The 25,027-nt window shown below is 36.0% G+C and overlaps 1 protein-coding gene across 2 annotated transcripts in view; it reads left to right on the top strand.

Annotated features, from left to right (window-relative positions):
* The window catches only part of LOC132754670 (baculoviral IAP repeat-containing protein 7-like), a 132,425-nt gene that overhangs the window by 36,652 nt on the left and 70,746 nt on the right, over positions 1-25,027 (top strand). For both annotated transcript variants that reach the window (XM_060745328.1, XM_060745327.1), the window contains 2 exons: positions 4,206-4,379; positions 17,852-17,998. In XM_060745328.1, the coding sequence (XP_060601311.1) occupies positions 4,206-4,379; positions 17,852-17,998 (321 nt within the window). The remainder of the gene's footprint in view (positions 1-4,205; positions 4,380-17,851; positions 17,999-25,027) is intronic.

The following is a 25,027-nucleotide window of genomic DNA, read 5'->3' as shown; positions in this document are numbered from 1 at the left end:
CAGACATGTTGACTTTTCAACAAACCTATATACCAGTCACAGATACTACAACGAAACGAGAAATCTTGCGACAGACGTCAAAAATGTTCGATCCTCTTGGTCTACTTAGTCCGGTTACGGTACGTGCTAAGATTATATTGCAACAAATTTGGGAAGAAAAGTTTGATTGGGATACTCCACTTCCAGCAAATATACAAAAGAGGTGGAAAAATCTTGCTGCAGATTTGACTACACTATCCACCACACAATACAGACGTTGCTTTTTTCCCGGAGCAGACGAGAAAATTAGACAAGCAGACGACCATTCACATACAACCTTGCACGTGTTTGTAGATGCTAGTCAGTCATCATATGGAGCTGCAGCTTACCTTTCCAATGGTCAAAATTCATCACTTATTATGGCAAAGAATCGTGTGGCACCTCTTAAAAAACTTACGTTACCTCGACTTGAATTAATGGCAGCTGTAATAGGTGCTCGACTTTTAAGCCACATAAAGAAGACATTAAAACACACAAATTTCTATCTTTGGTCAGACAGTCAGATTGTTTTACATTGGTTAGAAACAGTTAAAACTTTACCCCGCTTCGTGAGGAACAGAGTCGAAGAAATACAAAAACTGACCGGGGACCGGAAATGGAAATACTGTCCAACCAACTTTAACCCAGCAGATTTACTTACCCGTGGTATAACAGCGACCCAGTTTGTCAATAACAGCCTTTGGCAATATATCAATCAAGCCCGTCCCTAGATTTGCCACTTCAATGCCACCCTTTCCAATGGTGGAGTATTTAGACAATTTTCCACCAAGAATGCCACCAAACCACCACCTTAATCATAAAAATGGTGAAAAATTTGAGCAGGACTGATGGTAGAGAATTTTCTAGTAAATTCCACTTTTTTTACACTTAATGCCACCTGAATGAGTGGAAAGTTGGTGGAGTATTTAGACAAACTTTCACCTTAGGGTGGCAAATTCATTTTCCACTAGACGCCACTTGTTTCCACTTATTGCCACCATCAGGGTGGAACGTTGGTGGAGTATTTAGACAAATTTCCACCATTATGCCACCATTGAGTGGAAACTCATATTCCACAAAATGCCACTTATTTCCACCTTTTTCCACCATTTAGGTAGAAAGTTGGTGGAGTATGTAGACACTTTTTCACCATTTTGCCACCATTGAGTGGCAAATTCAGTTTCCACTAAATGCCACCTATTTTCACCTTTTCCACCTTGTGAGTAGCAATAGCTGGAAACTGCTTGAAAAACACCCTGTACCCTAAAAGGGAAACAAAAACAAAACTTTAAAAATAATCTTTTTTAATTTAATGTCTCCTTTTGAAATTATTGTCTCAAAAAATAGCAAAACGTTAGTCCAATTATTTTCTTCAGTTTATCTTGCTAATCACCCTCCAAATTTCAGTCCTTGGGGTTGTTGGCCACTTTTCTAGCACACAGTCTAAAACAAAAAATATTTTGAATGATTAATAGAATAATTAAAAGAATTAGCTTACTTTTTTATATGACTATTGGATATTTCTATGTTAAAGTTGAATTCATAGATATGATTAAAGCACTTTGACAAACCAGCATTGCAGACATGGAAGAAGTATGTGCAGACTTTTATAATTTACTCCAAGGCAGAAAATATACCCAAAATAAAAAAGGATATTTTAATTCATTAGTTACCTTTCAAGAACTTAAGTTTTGCCTTCACTGCAAGAGCAGGTCTGGCGTCAGACTGTCTGTTCCCTTTCCTCATACCAAACAATGAGCGGCCTTTAATCTCTTCATATTGAAAAGCATTCTGAAAAACCTTGTTGTACCCTTCGTAGGTGAGCCATAGTGCCACAGTTCTGTTATCACTTGGTCTTAAAATATGATTATCAATATCCAATAGGTAAACACAGAAAATGAAACACTTTTATAAAATCTTGAGAATATGTATACAACTCTAAAATTTGTAAAATGAAATCTAAATGCAAATAATTAGTGTCATAAAGAGTTTAAATAAAAGAAGGTGTGTAAATAGTGACTAATAGCTATATTTAGTGTCTTATTTGGGTACTGTGACACTTCTACTGTGACATGGAAAAAATGTTAACAAAATAAAAAGATTCATTATATTATCAAAATCAATAAAAATGTTTACTCAAGGTAACAGTAAGTGAACAAATTGCAGTTGTTTTGAACTAATCTGTATTTCAGTTGCCTTTTGTTGTTATTCTATACATTCCTTAAAAGTGTGGTCAGAAAATGTGTATTCAACTAAAAATGGTGAATAAATTATCCGTCTTAGGTTGAAGATTGTGTCGGTATATGTGCAACAAATGTGCTTAAATAGTGCTTAAAAAATCCTTTAATTTGGCATTGTATGTCTGTATGAACCCTGAAATCCTTTTGAGATGTTGAATTGTTCCTAGGCCTAAGCATGGATCTTATTGCATTCTGATGGTTCTAAATAACTACATGTTTGTGGATGAGTTAACACTAAAGTAATACTTATTATAGCATAAAATCGGCTATTTTTCCCTCTTTTGCCCATGTTATAACGAGGCCAAAACCATGCGTTAACATTGTCACGCGCTCTTGTTATAGCCCGGTTTTACCTATGCACAATACATACAGGCCCAGTAAACAAACAAAAAAATGACGATTTGGCCTGTTTGCCAGAGTCATGCGCTCTTGTTATATTGGAATTATTAATTCGAGGGCCTCAGTCGCATAACGGCGAGCAGCATTCAAGTAATTATGCCGGCAATACGGCGTATAGACATCGCCGCTTATCTTGGTTGTCACCCTTTCTTAGAAACGGACAGTTGTCAATGTAAACAAATAGAATCTGTCATTCAGCTTAATCCCCCAATTAACTTACAAAAATGGAAAGCACAAAATGAATATAAGAAAATGTTGTTTTTATTGACGTTTAAATTGATAAATGTTCTGTATGTTTCTTTGAGAGAATAATGTTTTATGCCTGATTTTTTTTAAACTTGCGTGCTTAAAAAAGACTGATTCTGAATTTGAATCTGATGTCACTGATCTTTTTCCTATCGCCAATCTCACTAGTAATCATTCTAGGAATTTCTGAGGTGTCTGTTTTGTCTTGGGTAGAGTAATGTTATGTTTTTCTTAAGTTGATATATCTCCAAAGTTAAACTTTGTTAAATCAATTAAAATTCGAAATTTCGTTCGGTTCTCAAGTTGTTGGCCCCGGAAAAAATAAAACGCATACGTAAAACATGTAGAGTTGGATAAATACCGTTCAAGCACAAGGATTTAATGTTTGTGTTTTATATATAATATACATCATGAATCTGTTTTAAAATTTTATGCTATAATAGCGTCAACGCACGTTTATTTCGTGTTATTAAGTCTGCAGAGTCCCTCGGAACTGTTGGAGCCCTCGCCCTACTGGGCTCGGGCACCAACCGTTCCTCGGGACTCTGCAGACGTTATAACACGGAAAAACGTGCGTTAACCCTATAATATTGTCCTTTACCAATGAGATCTTTATAAGCCAAGAATTGTGCCATATGATATTGACAGTGCTGATGGGACCAATACAGTTGGAGTTTACTGTTTTCAAGAAATAAGATGGTAAAATATAAGTCTGCCCTTTTGTCTGATTTATAGTTGATTTTTTTTTAAAATGTCTACCATGTGATATGACATGCTTTGCATAATCTGTGAAGAAGCAAGTCTACTTTATTCTTAGGTAAATATATACAAAGTCTTCTTAGTTATTCTGCAAATATTAACAGTCTTAAATAAGTCTTCTTAAACTTTTAGGCAAATGTATACAACGTTTACTTCTTCTTAGGCCAATATATAGTTATAAAGTGTACCTAATTCTTAGGCCAATACATAGTTACAAAGTCTATTTAATTCTTAGGCAAATGTATAAAAAGTCTACTTAATTCTTAGGCAAATATTTAGTAACAATGTCTACTTAATTCAAAGCTTTTACATTAATAGAGATTTGTTACCTTATATTATTAGACACGTACAGTCAAACATGTGGTATTGTTCTCATAACCACATTTTAAAAAGGTACAGGGATTTTGCCATTTATTCTATGGTGACCATTTTATATTTACATTTAAACAATTATTGTATGCTATTTCTTTTGAAAACCTGTGATCTAAGACTACATTTTCCATTACACGTTTATCAGAAGTATTTGTTTTCATAAATTTGTAGGGAGACACAGACAGGGTCCAGCAACCGCTGTGTGCCGTCAGCCTGGATACCAGACATTGGAGTCAGGACCTGCTTCATGCCTGAATTGGCCACTACACATGATGCAGACCCCTGAACAGTTAGAAGACGATATATTATATCAAAGATTGAAAGCAACTGACTTTAGTGACACAGGTGAAATATCTAAACTAAACTTTCCTGTTAATCTGTCAGCAAAATACTCTTACAGGAATGAATAAATAATATAAAACAAGCAGCTTCACAAAGTAATGTGTTGTTTATTTAAGAAATTTTGCTGAAGGAATCTGTATGGTTTTTCCATGGCTTAAACTATAACTTCATTCTGGCCTGAGCTCATAGGCTTTGTCCGCCCAATAACTTAAGATTCCTTTGACCCACAGTCTTCATATTTGGCATGAAGGTTAGTCATGATTATTAGATGATCCTTATTGATTTTGAGGTCACCAGGTCAAAGTTCAAGGTCACATGGACATTGACTGAACAAATCTTATCCGCCTAATAACTTGAGAATCCTTTGACCCACAGTCTTCATATTTGGCATAGAAATTATTCATGATCAGGAGATGATCCCTATTTATTTTGAGGTCACCAGGTCCAAGGTCACAGGGGCCTTGACTGAGAAAATATTGTCCAGCCAATAACTAAAGAATCCTTTGACCCACAGTCTTCATATTTAGCATGGAGGTTATTCATGATTAGTAGATGATCCCTGTTATTTTGAGGTCGCCAGGTCAAAGTTCAAGGTCACAGGGCAGGGTTTTTTTACTAACAAATTGACACCTATAGTCAGCGTCTTCCCCTCGGTAAATGGCCAGGTTTTTCCCCAAAAATTTCTATTTTCCCTTTGAACTGTTAAGGGATTAAATACTTAAAAGGTAAAGAGTATTAAGTATTTCCATTTCAGCAAATGAAACCCATCAATGGTTGCCCAAAATATCCAAAAATATTGCAGAAAACTGCAATATGTGTTTGAACATGGGGGCCGCCATTTTTTTCTTGGCTATTTTCCGTACTGAACGGTACTATTTCCGGAAATCAAATGCTATCAAAATATCATCTTTTTTGTGGTTATTTTTTTAGTAAAGTAAGAAATTATAAAATCATTCAACACCATACATGTATGTTGTACATACACACTGACAGATGTTGTACTGCAAAGAATAATATTTTGCATGATGATTAAGTATTTAAGGAAAATCAGATGTTGTTGTGACTCTCTACTATGTTGTTTAGTATACAGTATGTATAACAGGATTTTCTGTTTACATTTAAATTTTCCCCAAATTGACTTTTTATGCTCCCCGAAAAAATTTCGAGGGAGCATATAGTCGCCGCCTTGTCCATCCGTCCGTCCCCTTTTCTTGTCCGGGACATAACTTTGAAACAACAAGAGGTATCAACATGAAACTTTGTAGGTAGATAGATCTCATTGAGTAGGTGTGCAGTGCACAAGAACCGTAACTCTGCCTTGCCTAATTTTTGAATTATCCCCCTTTGTTTATTTTACACTTTGAACTTTGTCCGGGACATAACTCTAAAAGTATAAGAGATATCAACATGAAACTTTGTAGGTAGATAGATCTCATTGAGTAGGTGTGCAGTGCACAAGAACCGTAACTCTGCCTTGCCTAATTTTTGAATTACCCCCCTTTGTTTATTTTACACTTTGAAATTTATCCGGGACATAACTCTAAAAGTATAAGAGGTATCAACATGAAACTTTGTAGGTAGATAGATCTCATTGAGTAGGTGTGCAGCGCACAATAACCGTAACTCTGCCTTGTATAATTTTTGAATTATCCCCCTTTGTTTATTTTACACTTTGAACTTTGTCCGGGACGTAACTCTAAAAGTATAAGAGGTATCAACATGAAACTTTGTAGGTAGATAGATCTCATTGAGTAGGTGTGCAGTGAACAAGAACCTTAACTCTGCCTTGCCTAATTTTTGAATTATCCCCCTTTGTTAATTTTTATACTTTGAACTTTGTCCGGGACAAAACTCTTAATGTATAAGAGATATCAACATGAAACTTTGAAGGTAGATAGATCTCATTGAGTAGGTGTGCAGTGAACAAGAACCTTAACTCTGCCTTGCCTAATTTTTGAATTATCCCCCTTTGTTTATTTTTATACTTTGAACTTTGTCCGGGACATAACTCTTAATGTATAAGAGATATCAACATGAAACTTTGTAGGTAGATAGATCTCATTGAGTAAGTTTGCAGTGCACAAGAACTGTAACACTGTCTTGCCTACTTTTGGAGTTATTGCCCTTTGTTCATTTTGACACTTTGAACTTTGTCTGGGACATTACTCTAAAATTATAAGAGATATCAACATGAATCTTTGTAGATAGATAGGTCTCATTGGGTGGAAGTGCAGTGCTTAAGAATCATTACTCTGCCTTGCCTTATTTTGAAGTAATTGCCCTTTGTTTATTTTTACTTTTTGACTTTTGTCCTGGACATTACTTTAAAACTATTAGAGATATCAACATGAAACTTTGTAGGTAGCTAGATATAATTGGGTAGAACTGCAATGCTTAAAGAACCTAAACAAAGCCTGGTCTAATTTTGGAGTTATTGCCCTTTGTTCATTTTCACACTTTGACTTTTACCCGGGACATAACTCTGATATCATCAGGAAACTTTATAGATAGATAGATCTCATTGAATAGAAATGCAGTGCAAAAAAACATAACTCCGCTTTGCCTAATTTTGGAGTTTTTGCCCTTTGTTCATTTTTTATACTTTCCTGTGTCCAGAACCTTCTCGAGGAGCATCACCCGGTTCAACCAGTTCTTGTTTCCTATATATTTTCCCATCCCTACCAGCGTCTAGCATCTTCCCCTTTTCTTAAAAAAAACCCCTGCAGTGAGTGAGGGGCCTGTCAACTTCAAAAAGCTTGTCTGCTCAATTGCTTAAGAATGCTTTGGTCAACAGTCTTCATATTTGGTATTGAGTTGGTTATGACTAGAAGATGACCTCTATTATTTTGTGGTCAGTAGGTCAAAGCTCAAGGTCACAGGGGCCTGAACTTCAAAAAGCTTGTCCGCTCAATTGCTTAAGAATGCTATGGTCAACAGTCTTCATATTTGATAGTGAGGTTGGTTATGACTAGTAGATGACCTCTATTGATTTTGAGGTCACTAGGTCAAAGGTCAGAAGGGCCTTGACTAAAGAAAGCTTAACCGCCTCCGTGGTCGAGGGGTTAGAGTTGATGACTTCTAATCCACTTACCTCTCTGGCGTGGGTTCGATCCACGGGAGATGCTTTGGTAGTTTAGCGCGGAGGAAGGTAGTCTAGTACTGGTGTAACTCTCCAGGAACGATGGTTTGGAAACTACCCGCCTATATGACTAAAATACTGTTGGGAAAAGGCGTAAAATAAAACAAAGAAAAAACAAAGGAAAGCTTATCCACCAAATAACTTAAGAATCATTTGATCCACAATCTTCATATTTGGCATGGTGGTTGATCATAACCATTGACTGACGCCTACAGATTTTGAAGGCTATGGGTCAAAGGTCAAGGTCAAAGGGGCCTTTAGTTCTAAAAGCTTTTCCGCTCAATTGCATAAGAATACTTTGGTCAACAGTCTTCATATTTAGTATTGAGGTTGGTTATGACTATTGCATGACCCCTATTGATTTTTAGCTCGACTATACGAAGTATATGGAGAGCTGTCCTACTCGCCCCGGCGTCGGCGTCCGCGTCCGCGTCCAGATTTTAGATTAAAGTTTTGGTGCAGTAAAATATTTTTCACTATAACTTTGTCATTTCTTAAGGTATCAACTTCAAACTTCAAATATATGTTCCTTATCATCAACCACATCTTATGTGACAAGGTTCATAACTCTAGCACCAATATTTTCAGATTTATCTCCCCTTGAACTTAGAATTTTCCTTAAAAAATACTATTTTTTACTGATACTTCTTTATTTCTTAAGGGATCAACCTAATACTTCAAATATATATACCTTATCATCATCCCCATCTTATGTGACAAGGTTCAAAACTCTAGCACCAATATTTTCAGATTTATCTCCCCTTGAACTTAGAATTTTCCTCAAAAAATACTATTTCTTACTGTTTCTTCTTTATTATGCCCCCATTTCGAAGAAAAGGGGGTATATTGCTTTGCACTTGTCGGTCCGTCGGTCTGTCGGTCCGTCGGTCCGTAGACGAAATGGTTTCCGAGTGATAACTAAAGAACCCTTAGGCCTAGGAACTTCAAACTTGGTATGGTGATTGGTCATGACAAGTAGATGACCCCTATTGATTTTGGGGTCAAGGGGTCAAAGGTCAAGGTCACATTGACCTTGTAAGCAAAAACGGTTTCCGATCAATAACTAAAGAACCTTAAGGCCTAGGAACTTCAAACTTGGTATGGTGATTTGTCATGATCAGTAGATGACCCCTATTGATTTTGGAGTCAAGGGGTCAAAAGTCAAGGTCACATTGACCTCTTGGGTAAAAACGTTTTCTGATCAATAAGTAAAGAACCTTAAGGCCTAGGAACTTCAAACTTGGTATGGTGATTGGTCATGATCAGTAGATGACCCCTATTGATTTTGGGGTCAAGGGGTCAAAGGTCAAGGTCACATTGACCTCTTGGGTAAAAACGTTTTCCGATCAATAACAAAAGAACCCTTAGGCCTAGGAACTTCAAACTTGGTATGGTGATTGGTTATGACCAGCAGATGACCCCTATTGATTTTGGGGTTAAGTGGTCAAAGGTCAAGGTCACATTGACCTTGTAGGTAAAAACGGTTTCCGATCAATAACGAAAGAACCCTTAGGCCTAGGGACTTCAAACTTGATATGGTGATTGGTCATGATCAGTAAGTGACCCTTATTGATTTTGGGGTTAAGGGGTCAAAGGTCAAGGTCACATTGACCTTGTAGGTAAAAACGGTTTCCGATCAATAACGAAAGAACCCTTAGGCCTAGGGACTTCAAACTTGATATGGTGATTGGTCATGATCAGTAGATGACCCCTATTGATTTTGGGGTCAAGGGGTCAAAGGTCAAGGTCACATTGACCTCTTAGGTTAAAACAGTTTCCGATCAATAACTAAAGAACCCTTAGGCCTAGGAACTTCAAACTTGGTATGGTGATTGGTCATGACCAGCAGATGACCTATTGTTTTTAGAGTCAAGGGGTCAAAGGTCATAGTCACATTGACCTCTTAGGTAAAAGCAGTTTCCGATCAATAACTAAAGAACCCTTAGGCCTAGGAACTTCAAACTTGGTATGGTGATTGGTCATGACCAGCAGATGACCCCTACTGATTTTGGGGTTAAGGGGTCAAAGGGCAAGGTCACATTGACCTTGTAGGTAAAAATGCTTACCGATCAATAACTTAAGAACCCTTAAGCCTAGGAACTTCAAACTTGGTATGGTGATTGGTCATGACCAGCAGATGACCCCTACTGATTTTGGGGTTAAGGGGTCAAAGGGCAAGGTCACATTGACCTTGTATGTAAAAATGCTTACCGATCAATAACTTAAGAACCCTTAAGCCTAGGAACTTCAAACTTGGTATGGTGATTGGTCATGACCAGCAGATGACCTATTGTTTTTAGGGTCAAGGGGTCAAAGGTCATGTAACATTGACCTTGTAGGTAAAAACGGTTTCCGATCAATTAACTAAAAACGCTTAGGCCTAGGAACTTCAAACTTTGTATGATGATTGGTGGTGACCAGCAGATGACCCTTATTGAGTTTTGGGTCAAGGGGTCAAAGGTCAAGGTCACATCGACCTTGTAAGTAAAAACAGTTTCTGATCAATAACTTAAGAACGCTTAGACCTAGGAACTTCAAACTTGGTATGGTGATTTTTCATGACCAGCAGATTACCCCTTTCGATTTTGGGATCAAGGGATCAAAGGTCAAGGTCACATTGACCTTGTAAGTAAAAACGGTTTCTGATCAATAACTAAAGAACGCTTCGGCCTAGGAACTTCAAACTTGGCATAGTGATTGGTCATGATCAGCAGATGACCCCTATTGATTTTGGGGTCAAAGGTCAAGGTCACATTGACCTTGTATGTTAAAACGGTTTCCGATCAATAATAAAAAGAACCCTTAGGCCTAGGAACTTCAAACTTGGCATGGTGATTAGTAATGACCAGCAAATGACCCCTATTGATTTTGGGGTCAAGGGGTCAAAGGTCAAGGTCACATTGACCTTGTAAGTAAAAACGGTTTTCTGATCAATTAACTAATAACGCTTAGGCCTAGGAACTTCAAACTTTGTATGATGATTGGTCTTGACCAGCAGATGACCCCTATTGAGTTTTGGGTCAAGGGGTCAAAGGTCAAGGTCATGACCAGTAGATACTTGATAACCCTTATTAATTGTTTGATCACTGGGTCAGAAGTCATGCATAATTACCTTATCACATGAATAATTGGCTGCTGATAGGGGGCATACATGTTTTACAAACATATCTTGTTTCTTAAGGGATCGACCTCATACTTCAAATATATTTACGTTATCATCATCCCCATCTTATGTGACAAGGTTCATAACTCTAGCACCAATATTTTCAGATTTATCTCCCTTTTAACTTAGAATTTTCCTCAAAAAATATTATTTTTTACTGTAACTTATTTATTTCTAAAGGGATCAACTTCATACTTCAAATATATTTACGTAATCATCATCCACATCTTATGTGACAAGGTTCATAACTCTAGCACCAATATTGCAAGAATTATCTCCCCATAAACTTAGATTTATTTACTAGAAAAATGTGATTTTTTATTTTAACTTTTTTATTTTTAAAGGTATCTACCTCAAACTTCAAATACTTATACCTTATCATTAATTACATTTTATGTGACAATGTTCATAACTCTTGAAGCAATATTTACAGACTTATCTCTCTTTGAACTTAGGATTTTCTTTAAGAAATGTAATAACTTCTTTACTTTTTAAGGTATCTACTTCAATCTTCAAATATATATTTCTTATCATTACACAAATGTTGTGTGGCAAGATCCATAACTCTAGCATGACTATTTCTATAATTATTCCCCTTGATCTTGGAATTAATGTTAACAAATGCTATTTTTTTACTATAACTTAATACGTAATTATACATAATTGATTTTTCTTTCATAGTTTTGTCCTCCTTACTGCGTCCAGTATTTTATTAGTCGAGCTTCGCCATCTCCTGTGACAGCTCTTGTTAAGTGACTGTGTCAAAGGTCAAGGTCACTGGGGCTTTTATTACAATAAGCTTGTCTGCTCAAATGCTTAAGAATGCCTGTCCACAGTGTATTGATTTTTACATTTTCACATTTGAAGCATATAATTATGTTCTTATACTGTATAAAGTACTTATTTCTTCTGCAATTTTTTCTAAAATAAGGGGTTTTAAATTTCTACGTAAATTATTTCTGAGGTGTCATCATTCTCGCATTAATGATTTTCATTTTTGCATTTTAATAAAGATATTTATACAAAATTAACCGATACAAACAGACAACTTTCAAGATTTGTTGATGCAACATTTACATTACTTCCAGCAGACAACTGATAATGTGTTTCGTTTTAAGGTATTACCACCCTAACGTGCACTATAAGGAACTGAAAAATTTATATCATAGGTCAGATATATACCTTAAAGTACACCTGTATGCAAAATTAAAACAAACTGTACCGTATGGAAATCGAGTTGTGGCCACTTTTATATACTGAAGCTAGGGTGTATGAGGGCCCTTTTTCAGAAATGAGTAACCTTTAAATAATCTGCAATAACATTCAAATGAGAAACATTTTCCCAATAATTTTTGATAAGAAACAAAAAGTACTATTCAGCTAACAATCAACATAAACAAAATTATGGTTTCTACTCAAAATTTATAAAATATGTATAAAAATGTTACCCTACCCCACCCATTTTTAGCTCACCTGTCACAAAGACTGACAGGGTGAGCTTTTGTCATCGCTTTTCATCCGTCGTCAGTAAACTTTTACTTTAAATAACATCTACTCAAAAATCACTAAGCCAATTTCGTCCAAACTTCACAGGAATGTTCCTTTGGTGGTCACCTTTGAAAATTGTTCAAAGAATTTAACTCCATGCAGAACTCTGGTTGCCATGGCAACCAAAAGAAAATAACTTTAAATATCTTCTTCTAAAAGAGCTAGAGCTTAGATATTTGGCATGAAACATCTTCTAGTGAGTGTCTACCAAGTTTGTTCAAATAAAAGCCCTGGGGTCAAAATTGGCCCCGCCCCAGGGGGTCATTGATTTTACCTATATGCATATAGTAAAAACTTAAAAAATCTTCTTTTAAAAAACCCCAAGATCTAGAGCTCAGGTATTTAGCATAAAACATCTTCTAATGGGTGTCTACCAAGTTTGTTCAAATAAAAGCCCTGGGGTCAAAATTGGCCCCGCCCCAGGGGGTCATTGATTTTCCCTATATGCATATTGTAAAAACTTAAAAAAACTTCTTTTAAAGAACCCAAAGAGCTAGAGCTAAGATATTTAGCATGAAACATGTTCTAATGGATGTCTTCCAAGTTTGTTCAAATAAAAGCCCTGAGGTCAAAATTGGCCCCGCCCCGGGGGTCATTGATTTTCCTTAAATGTGTATAGCAAAAATTTAAAAAATCTTTTTTGAATAAAACCAAATAGCTAAGGTTTAGGTACTAAGCATGAAACATCTTCTAGTGAGTGTCTACCAAGTTTGTTCAAATAAAAGCCCTGGGGTCAAAATTGGCCCGCCCCGGGGGTCATTCATTTTCCTTATACCGGTATGTGTATAACAAAAACTTTAAAAAAACTTCTTTGAAAAAAAATCAAATAGCTAGAGTTTAGATATTAAGCACAAAGCATTTTCTAGTGAGTGTCTACAAAGTTTGTTCAAATAAAAGCCCTGGGGTCAAAATTGGCCCCTCCCCAGGGGACATTGATTTCCCTTATATCTGTATAGCAAAAACTTAAAAATCTTCTTTGAAAAAACCCGAATAGCTAGAGTTTAGATATTAAGCATGAAACATTTGCTAGTAAGTGTCTATAATGATTGTTCAAATAAAAACCCTGGGGTCAAAACTTGCCCTGCCCCAGGTGTGTCATTGTTTTAAACTATATGTGTAAAGAAAAAACTTGAAAAAATCTTCTTTTAAAAAACCCAATCAGCTAGACCTTAGATGTTTAGCATGAAACATCTTCTAATGGGTGTCTACCAAGTTTGTTCAAATAAAAGCGCTGGGGTTTACACTGGCCCCGCTCTGGGGGCCTATATACAGGTGAGCGACTTCAGGGCCATCATGGCCCTCTTGTTAACACGTGTTTGACCATTTTCCTACTGAGGGAGCCTAATTTAGAAAATCCTTAAAATTTACCCGAATGTGTGCCTGTTTTCAAAGTTTCCCTAAATTTTTAAAAAAGTATATTGGTTGATCTTTATAAAATATTAAATACTTTTACCGTCTAGTTTTGATTTTATTACACTTTGAAAATATCAGGTACCATATTTATTACTAGGTTTAGCATTATTTAGCCAATAAATGCGTATATAAATTAAGTAATAAAAAGTAAACACTTTTTTCTACACAAAAGGGATTGAGAGATACATAAATAATGTTAAAAGAAAAAAAAGTTGACCCGTCTGTGGTTTGAACCCATGGCCCTCAGTTTATATGTAGTTAACAGTAGTTCTAGCCTATTTGAATACTCTTCACAGCGGAGGTAAGGCTTTAGGATGGTCACACCTTAATCATCATGTATTGGTATATACACAATCATAAATAAATAAAAATCATCTACGTGCAATGACAAAAATTATAATACTGTATGTGTGTAAATATGATGTGTGAAAAATAAACAATGGCAAAATTGCATGTAGACACAAGATATTATACAAATACAAAAGGATATGTTTATTGCACCTGTCAAACTATTATAGTTATGTACTATATATACGAGGGGTTATCCAAAAATTTGTGGACTTTCTTTGTTGCGTAAAATATATTTGAGATATTAATTTGAAATTCTTACAGTGCTTAGAAGAATTAATAACAAATAAACACAGAAAAATTCATGTGAGTAGCTTCTTATATTACAACAATATTTAATTTTACATAAACCCATGTCAGCGACAGCGGCGCACTCCAAAAAGTTATTGACGTCAACGTCATAATATTAACGTACAACTTGTGCTTCAACGTTACGCAGTCAATGACGGTAAATACTGTTCCTCAAAGTAATGTCCATCACTAAATTTCTTATGTCACTTCAACACTAATGATTATGAAATTTTCTTTTCTCTGTTCGTCTGCTGATTTTTATCAAATGTTTTTGTAGGTGCCATTCCCAAATTACAACAAAAATAAATGATCGTTTTATGATTGCGCGATTTTCTAATTACAGCGTGTCCGTCATTTTTACGTTGTAAACAATAAAGGCGTCTGGCGTTTCTAGTGATGTCAACAAAATAAACGGAAATAACATCCATTATTTTACAGAATTACTTAAATGACATCATAAAAGAAACATGCGATGTTCAGCGGGTTTTCTGCGCTATTTTTTAGCTCACCTGTCACAAAGTGACAGGGTGAACTTTTGTGATGGCTTTTCGTCCGGCGTCCATCCGTCCGTAAACTTTTACTTTAAATGACATCTTCTCATAAACCACCAAGCCAATTTCATCCAAACTTCACAGGAATGTTCCTTTGGTGGTCACCTTTAAAAATTGTTCAAAGAATTTAATTCCATGCAGAACTCTGGTTGCCATGGCAACCGAAAGAAAAAACTTTAAATATCTTCTTTAAAAAAAACCTAAGAGCTAGAGCTTAGATATTTGGTAAGAAACATCTTCTAATGAGTGTCTACCAAGTTTGTTCAAATAAAAGCCCTGGGGTCAAAATTGGCCCCGCCCCGGGGTCATTGATTTTCCTTATATGTGTATTGCAAAAGCTTAAAAAAATCTTCTTTGAAAAAACCCAAATAGCTAGAGTTTAGATATTAGGCATGAAACATCTTCTAGTGAGTGTCTACCAAGTTTGTTCAAACAAAAGCCCTTGGGTCAAAATTGGCCCCGCCCCAGGGGGTCTTTGATTTTCCCTATATGCATATAGTAAAAACTTTAAAAATCTTCTTTTACAGAACCCAAAGGGCTGGAGCTAAGATATTTAACATGAAAGATCTTCTAATGAGTGTCTACCAAGTTTGTTCAAATAAAAGCCCTGGGGTCAAAATTGGCCCGCCCCAGGGGGTCATTGATTTTCCCTATATGCATATAGTAAAAACTTAAAAATTCCTCTTTTAAAGAATTCAAATAGCTAGAGCTAAGATATTTAGCATGAAACATGTTCTAATTGGTGTCTACCAAGTTTGTTCAAATAAAAGCCCTGGGGTCAAAATTGGCCCCGCCCCGGGGGTCATTGATTTTCCTTTTTTGTATATAGCAAAAACTTAAAAAATCTTCTTTGAAAAAACCAAAATAGCTGGAGTTTAGATATTAAGCATGAAACATCTTCTAGTGAGTGTCTACAAAGTTTGTTCAAATAAAAGCCCTGGAGTCAAAATTGGCCCCGCACCGGGTGTTATTGATTTTCCTTATATTTGTATAGCAAAAACTTAAAAATCTTCTTTGAAAAAACCCAAATAGCTAGAGTTTAGATATTAAGCATAAAACATCTTCTAGTAATTGTCTACAAAGTTTGTTCAAATAAAAGCCCTGGGGTCAAAATTGGCCCCGCCCCAGGGGTGTCATTGGTTTTAACTATATGTGTAAAGTAAAAACTTAAAAAATCTTCTTTAAAAAAAACCCAAATAGCTAGAGTTTAGATATTAAGCATGAAACATCTTCTAGTGAGTGTCTACCAAGTTTGTTCAAATAAAAGCCCTGTGGTCAAAATTGGCCCCGCCCCAGGGGGTCATTGATTTTCCCTATATGCATATAGTAAAAACTTAAAAATTCTTCTTTTAAAGAACTCAAAGAGCTTGAGCTAAGATCTTTAGCATGAAACATGTTCTAATGGGTGTCTACCAAGTTTGTTCAAATAAAAGCCCTGGGGTCAAAATTGGCCCGGCCCCGGGGGTCATTGATTTTCCTTATAATGTGTATAGCAAAAACTTAAAAAAATCTTCTTTGAAAAAACCTAAATAGCTAGAGTTTAGATATTAGGCATGAAACATCTTCTAGTGAGTGTCTACCAAGTTTGTTCAAATAAAAGCCCTGGGGTCAAAATTGGCCCCGCCCCAGGGGGTCTTTGATTTTCCCTATATGCATATAGTAAAAACTTTAAAAATCTTCTTTTAAAGAACCCAAAGAGCTAGAGCTAAGATATTTAACATGAAACATCTTCTAATGAATGTCTACCAAGTTTGTCAAATAAAAGCCCTGGGGTCAAAATTGGCCCGCACCGGGTGTTATTGATTTTCCTTATATTTGTATAGCAAAAACTTATAAATCTTCTTTGAAAAAACCCAAATAGCTAGAGTTTAGATATTAAGCATGAAACATCTTCTAGTAATTGTCTACAAAGTTTGTTCAAATAATAGCCCTAGGGTCATAATTGGCCCCGGGCCTATTATGACCCCAGGGCTTTTATTTGAACAAACTTTGTAGACAATTACTAGAAGATGTTTCATGCTTAATATCTAAACTTAACAATTTTTTATTCATGACAGATACATTAAGATATTTTTTAATTTCCATCTACTAAGTCAAATAACGATACATGGTAATGTAATTATACAATACCTGTAGTTGACAAATTCCGACATATACATAGGGAAAGGCTTAATTTTAAATCTGCGGTGTCGTTATGAACCGCAGAATAAAGTTCCCACAGAAAAAAAGTACTTATACGGTATATTCATTATAAAACACCTCCAGACAAAACTGCATTGAAGTCATTCTGTAGCAGTTTCAGTTTTGAGGTCAGTCAGATTTAGCTGGGAGGTTGTGCTTGAGCTCTAAATGACTACTGTTGATTCTGACAAAGTGGTATGCGTGGGTATTCACGCCATGACAGTGGCAGTTCTAGTTAGATCCAAATATCCTGGAAATAAGTCAGAAAGGTTGTTTTGATGATTCCTAGACCAAGTTTGAATATGGGTCACCATTGTTAAAAAAAAGGTTACACAGCCCTATTATGGAATATTTTTTTACCTTGTTATCACTCTAGAGGCGACTGTTTTGAATCAAATATCCTTGAAATTGGTCAGGAAGGTTGTTTAGATGATTATAAAGTCAAGTTTGAATATGGGTCATCTGAGGTCAAAAACTAGGTCACACAGCCCAAATATGAAAAAAATATTGTTTACACACCAGGGGCTACTGTTGCAATCAAATTTTCCTGGAATTGGTCAGAAAAGTTCTTTTGATGATTTCAAGGTCGGGTTCCAATATGGGTCACAATGTCTCAAAAAGTGGTCATACAGCCCAAGTACATGTATAGAGAAACATTGTAAAGACTCTAGGGGATATTGAAAAAAGTACTGTTGTAAGGCATTTTGCCATTTATAATATGGACACCATTTTATATTTGCATTTGAACAATTATTGTATGCTATTTCTTTTAAAAGACTACATTTTTCATTACATAAAGTTTTTCTTTTCATCAGAAGTATTTGTTTTCATAAATTTGTAGAGAGACACAGACAGGATTCAGCAAATGCTGTGTACCGTCACCCTGAATACCAGACATTTGAGTCACGGCTGGCTTCTTTCAGGAATTGGCCACCACACATAATACAGACCCCTCAACAGTTAGCAAAAGCTGGATTTTATCACACAGGTAAAATATCTAAACTAAACTAAACTAGACCTTCAGGTAAATCTGTCATCAAAATACTCTTACAGGAATGAATAAACATGATAAAACAAGCAGCTTTACAAAGTAATGTGTGGTTTATTTAAAAAAAATGCTGAAGGAAACTGAATGGTTTTTTCCTTGGCTTAAACTATATCTTCATTTGGTTTGGCTAGCACAGGAACATTTGATTCAAAGTTTTATTACTTTGTAGCTTGATGGTTTGAAATAGAAAATAGTAGTTGAATTTACTATGGGTTGTTTTTACCAAAATAAAAGCGGAGGTAGGAGAAGGCTCAGGGTGAGCTGTAAGTATCAAAGGGGGATGCGCCGGTGTCCGTCAGTCCGTCGTCATGCATCTTCTTCTCTGAAACTGCTGGGCAGATTTACTTTAAATTTGGTCTGTAGCATCCTTGTGACAGTCACACCTAAATTTGCTCATGTCGTTTCAATTGGCTCTTTTTAGGGGTCAACAGAGCTAAAAATAGAAAAATGGAAAAATTGATGGATGATCACCAAAGTTTGTATGTAGCATTCTTAGATAGTCTTTTATCAAGTTTGCTCTTATTAATTTTGATTAGCCCCTTTCAGGGGTCTCTAGGGCTTAAAATAGAAAAAACCTTTAGACATCTTCTTCTACATAACTCATTGATGGATGATCACCAAACTGTGTCTGTTGTATTCTTCGGCAGTTTTTATTAAAGTTTGCTCATATGTATTTGATTGGCCCCTTTTAAGGGATCAAGTTTGCTCATATTAATTTGATTGGCACCTTTTAGGGGCCTCTAAAGCTAAATATAGAAACACCTTTAAATGTCTCCTTCTACAGAACTAATTGATGGATGATCACCAAATTTTGTCTGTAGCATTCTTATGAAGTCTTTTATCAAGTTTGCTCATATTAATTTCATTTCGTTCCGTTGTTAACTTACCATACAGAAAATACATTAGGATTTAGTTCTCCTCAACCATTACAGTAACACGCAAAACTTAATGAGCGTCTAGATGATCATGATCAAAACAGGAAATCAGTATCACAAGACGCTATTAACTTCAGTTAAATTTTCTGCACCATTGCAGTCGGACACGTGTTTTGTGTTCTCTTATCTTTTCATTTTTGTGAACTGTTTTGAGGAATTATTTGTTTTATTTTATAAGTATTACTATGGCAGAAGCCGTGTTAGTTCAGGAAAAAGAGAAATTATCCGAAACTGATTCGGAAATTTCATCTAAAAATAGTACGAAAAAGAAAACATCGTTGAAGGGTAAGTCATCTGCTTAGTCTAAAGACAATGAAAACTCACTGGTTTTCTTAGAGAAGAAATTGAATGACAAGTTTGAGGAGCGTTTTTCTTCTTTTGACTCAGTAAGACATGTTGACAAATTTGTTGTCTAATAATATGTCTTGGGAAGGGAACGAGGACACTTATGTTGCTCAGAAAAGTTCCCAGTCTTTACGTACACAGGTCACAGACGAGGCAATTAGTACTGCTCGCAGACCATTTCTATCACTGGATTATGAACAGCTTAGATAGAGATTATGGTATTGCACCTGATAGGGGTGTACATTCACAGATTGCGTCTGATAGGGGTGTACATTCACAGATGCATTCTGATGTTTTATCAGTGATGGTTTCTGAGTCAGAGAAACGTGACAGTGGTTTGTTTGATGATGAATCAGACAGACATTCAGTGGCTTTCTCGGGAGAGCAAGTTAATCCAGAGTCTAGCAATCGTAACAGCCGTTTGAGTAAGTACGTGACTTTGACTGAAGAGGAAAGAAATAAATCACTTTTGAATATGTTTGGTGAAGATGCCCAAACTAAAAAGTTGAAACCTGATGTAGGAATTATTGTCCCCTGCCTTTTCGAAGAAAAAAGGGGGATATTGAAATAGGCTCCGTCTGTCTTTCCGTCCGTCTGTCTGTCCGTCCGTCACACTTTGTCGTTTATTGAAGGAATCTGAAATAACTTGGCACAAATGTTTGTTATAATAAGATGATGTGTCATGCGCAACAACCAGACCCCTACCTCCAGGGTCAAGGTCGCACTTGCTCATTCAAGGTCAACATTGTCCATTTGAGGGTATATCTCGTGTCCGGTTGATAACTTTTTTATCTTTGAAGGGATTTTGTAAATACTTGCCACAATTGTTCACAATAATGAGAAGATGTGTCATGCGAAACAACCGGTCACCTACCTCTAAGGTCAAGGTCACACTTGGAGGTCAAAGATTAACAAAGTCTGTTACAGGGTATATTTCGTGTCCGGTCCATAACTTTGTCATTTATTGAAGGAATCTGAAATAACTTGGCACAAATGTTTGTTATAATAAGACGATGTGTCATGAGCAACAACCAGACCCCTACCTCCATGGTCAAGGTTGCACTTGCTCAATCAAGGTCAACATTGTCTATTTGAGGGTATATCTCGTGTCCGGTCTATAACTTTCTTATCTTTGAAGGGATTTTGTAAATGCTTGCAACAATCGTTCACAATAATGAGATGATGTGTCATGCGCAACAATCTGTCACCAACCTCCAAGATCAAGGTCACACTTGGAGTTCAAAGATTAACATAGTCTGTTATAGGGTATATTTGTGTCCGGTCCATAACTTTTTCTTAAATCAAAGGATTTTGAAAATACTTGGCACAAATAGTCACTATAATAAGACGATGTGTCCACCTCCAAGGTCAAGGTCACATTTTGAGGTCAAAAGTTAACATAGTCTTTTAAAGGGTATATATTGTGTCCAATATAGAACTTCTTCATAGTTCAAGGGATTTTGAAATAACTTGGCACAAATAGTCACAATAATAAGACGATATGTCAAGTACAACACCTGCACCCCTACCTCAAAGATCAAAGTGACACTTAGAGGTCAAAATAACAGAGTCTGTTATATGGTATATTTTGTGTCCCGTCCATAACTTCTTCATAGATCAAGGGATTTTGAAAATACTTGGCACAAATAGTCACAATGATAAGATGATATGTCATGCGTAACACCAGTGTGGTGTGATAGATTTTTAAATTCAGTGTTTCATTTTATTTCTTTAATAGATTTATTGTTGCATTTGCAGATCTAGCATTGATTTTATGCTTCATATAAAACTTCCCCGAGGCAGGGGACGTTGGTAACTGTTACAAATTCTTGTTTTAGATGACTCTCAAATGAACATTCTGTCTCAATCTTACAGAAGTGAAAATCCTGATAAATTAATAAGTTTTAAAGACAGTTACAGGTATGATTTTCCAGTACATGAAAGTTGTGAAAGTTTTTTTCAAGGATAAGGGTGAATCATTTTTGATAAAAAAAATATTGACACAAGGCAGCTTTTGGCCATGCTCCTTCATTGTTAAGTAAATCTATGCGGTCAATGGAATAATTAGCATTTCATGGACAGATGGCTTCACTTATGGGTATGATTATGTGTTGTTATTCACAGCAGATTTTGTGTTCCCTGTTAGAATGTTTACAACAGAAAGATTGTAACTTGGATTTGGCTGTTCAAATGACAAGAGATGTTTTTGTCATTTCAACTAAAACTCTTGATCAGGTGGCTAGAACTGGCGCCTTTAATCATCTTTTGGGAAAAAAATGCTGCTTTTCATGATACAGGCTTGAATGATTTGAAAGATTATTCTTCGACAATTAGCACTCTACCTCTCACAGCGGAAGGGGTGTTTGGGTGTACTTTTGATCAGAAGTTGAAAGCCAAACAGGAGCGAAACAAGCAAATTACTGAGGTATTACCAGATAGTTTTTTTGGACAGACTAAATCACCTTCTGTTTTGTATAAGAGGAAGTTCACTCCCAACAATGAAAGGAGTTCTAAGAAACCAAAATATGAAGAGAAGTCATCCAGTGGACCTCGTAACTAATCTTCATATTCAAGTGGGGGTTTAAAAATTCCACGTTTGGGCTATAACAAGCCAGTGCAGAAATCAAAGGTGAGTTCCTTTCGTAATACAAAATCATTTTCAGATAAAGCATGACGAGAAAGTTATGATGATGTTTCCCCATTTACCTGTTGGCGGCAGACTTAAATATTTCATAAATCAGTGGGAAATGATAACAGACGACAAATGGGTGTTGTCATCCATCAGAAATGGCCTCAAACTGGAATTTACTCAAATTCCAAATTTTACAGGTATAAAAATTACAAAGGCACCTCAAGATCAGATGAAACTTATTTACTCGGAGGTGGAAAAGGGAATATAGAAAAAGTTCCATTGCAGGAAGTAATGGAAGGTTTCTACAGCACGTTTTTCCTTGTCCCAAAAAAGAATGGGAAAATGAGGCCAGTAATCAATTTAAAGCCACTAAACAGATACATGGTGAAACAGCATTTCAAAATGGACACACTTCTAAAAGTTCTAAATTTAGTCAAAAAAGACCAATTCAGTTTCACTTTAGATCTAAAGGACACTTATATGCACATTCCAATTCACAAGAACTACAAAAATACCTTCGTTTTTGCATAAACAATCAATATTACCAATACACAGCGTTATGTTTCGGTCCAAGCCAGGCTCCACGAGCATTTACAAAAGTAATATCAGTAGTTGCAGCATACTTACGAATGTTAAATGTCAACCTAGCCTCGTATCTAGACGATTGTCTAGTAGTGAAATCTCAAAAGATAGTGCTATTTTCAGATCAAGACGACATGAAGTTTGCTCCTCCAGTTAGGTTTCATTATAAATGTAGGGAAATCTTCTCTAGTCCACAAAACAAGTAATCACTTACCTAGGCAGTGTTTTCAATCTAAAGTTAGGTTAAGTGTACCCGACTCTAGACTACAAAATTGGAGGAAGCTATCAGGTTATTAATTCAAGGCAAAAACATTGCCTTCCAGTTTCTGCATGTATTGGGTCTAATGGCCTCATACATAGAAATAATACCTTTTGCCCGTTTGCGTCCTATTCAGTTGCATGTACTTGCTCATTGGAAACCAGTTTCCAAAGACATGACAACAAAATTAATGTACCAATAAAGGGACACTTAACAGACCATCATTCTCAGATGGTGGTTACTAAGAGCAAATACGCTGAAGGGCAGATCTCTTCAACAGTGGTCAACAACTGTGACAACAGACTCTTCGAAGACGGGTTATGGGGGTCATATGAACGAGCAAAAAGTATTTTAAGGTACTTGGACTCAGGACCAAGCAAAAAGACATCAATTTATTAGAAATGGAAGCTGTATTAAGGACTGTAAAAAATTTCCTTCGTTATCTAAAAAATCAACAAGTTTTGATCAGATCGGACAACACAACAGTTGTCCAGTTTATAAACAAACAAGGGGGAACCAGGTCTGCAAGTCTTTGTTATCAAACATGGGATTTGTGGAATCTGGCAATAAAACACAACTTCATGATAAAAGCTGCTTATGATGCGGGCAAAATGAATTTGTTAGCAGATCATTTGTCGAGGGTCAAAATTCGTCCATTGGAATGGACATTGAACAAACAAATAGTTCAAATGTTGTTCAAACGTTGGGGTACACCGATGATAGACTTGTTTGCCTCAGTTTACAACCACAAAGTCCCAATATTTTGTTCATGGTATCAAAACAGTCAAGCATTAGCAATAGATGCTCTGTCAGTGTCATGGGAGAGAATGATAGCATATGCTTTTCCTCCCATTTGCCTAATTCCAAAAGTTCTACAACACATGTCTCGGTTCAATTGTCAAATAATTTTAATAGCGCCTCAGTGGCCACGTCGTCACTGGTACACAACTCTACTTCAGTATCTGATTGCACCACCGGTTCGTCTTCCTGAACTCAAGGAAATGTTGGTTCGACCAAAAACAAAAATATAGCATCCATCTCCAGAAATTTTCAAACTGACAGCTTGGTTGCTCTCAACAGAAATTTCAAAACAAAGGGTTTTTCTAAGGGAGTTAGAAAATTACTCACAGCCTCATGGAAAATTGGAACTCACAAAGACTATGGATTTTAATTTAGAAAATTCAGTAGCTGGTGTAGTACAAGGAATAAAGATCCCTTTACTGCATCTTTAATTGATTGTGCCGAATTCTTAACTTTCTTATTTCATGAAGGCTTGCAATACAGAACAAATGCTGGTTATCGCTCAATGCTCTAAGCTGTACTTCCTCCTGTTGATAAAATTCTGATAGGACAGCATCCATATATTATTAGATAATCAAAGGGTTTTTAATTTAAGACCGCCTGTTTCTAAATTTGCACCTGAATGGGATTTAGGAAAAGTCCTCAAAAAGTTGAAACTTAGTCCTTTTGAACCTTTACATAAAACTTCATTGAAATGTCTAACCTTAAAAACTGTATTTCTTACAGCCATTACAACGCTCAGACGATGCTCGGACCTCCAGTCGTTAAGATTAGGAGAGGGTAATACGACTGTACATAGTGAGGGAATTATGTTTTTAAGGCAAGGTTTGTCCAAGCAGGACAGGCCATCACACATGGGAAGAAATATTTGGGTTCCAGCTTTCAAAGATGACAAAAAGTTAGATCCAAAGATAGCTATAGCTATTTATTTGAAGAAAACTGAATCTATATGAAAATCTAAACTTCAAGATGAAACTAGTTTATTCATTTCTTATGTGAAACCAAACATAGCAGTTTCTAAACAGACTTTAGCAAAATGGATCGTTCAAACTATTCAGATGGCATACAATACATCAATTAAAGTGACAGCTTATTCTACTAGGGAAATAGGTCCCTCTTGGGTCTTATTTAAAGGTTCTAGTTTATCATCAATTCTGGAAGCAGCAGATTGGAAAAATTAACCCACATTTATTCGTTTTTATCTGAGAAGAATTAATCCCAGTGTTTTAATGTAGTTATGTTTTTTTCCAGAGAAATGTTAAAATCTTCTGCGTGTTGCTGAGAGATAGAAAATCTCTATTTTTTGTATTTTAATGACACTCTTCAATATACTTTGGAAGTATTATTGAACATCTATATAGAGGGTATTTGTGATAATGAGACCAGATAGTCCATTACTAATTTGAAGGATCATG

This window comes from Ruditapes philippinarum, unplaced genomic scaffold (assembly GCF_026571515.1).
Source record: "Ruditapes philippinarum isolate M1 unplaced genomic scaffold, ASM2657151v2 ctg372_1_1_1_1, whole genome shotgun sequence".
NCBI lineage: Eukaryota > Metazoa > Mollusca > Bivalvia > Venerida > Veneridae > Ruditapes > Ruditapes philippinarum.
Note: the sequence above shows the minus strand (reverse complement) of the source record. Positions and strands in the feature narration are given on the sequence as shown.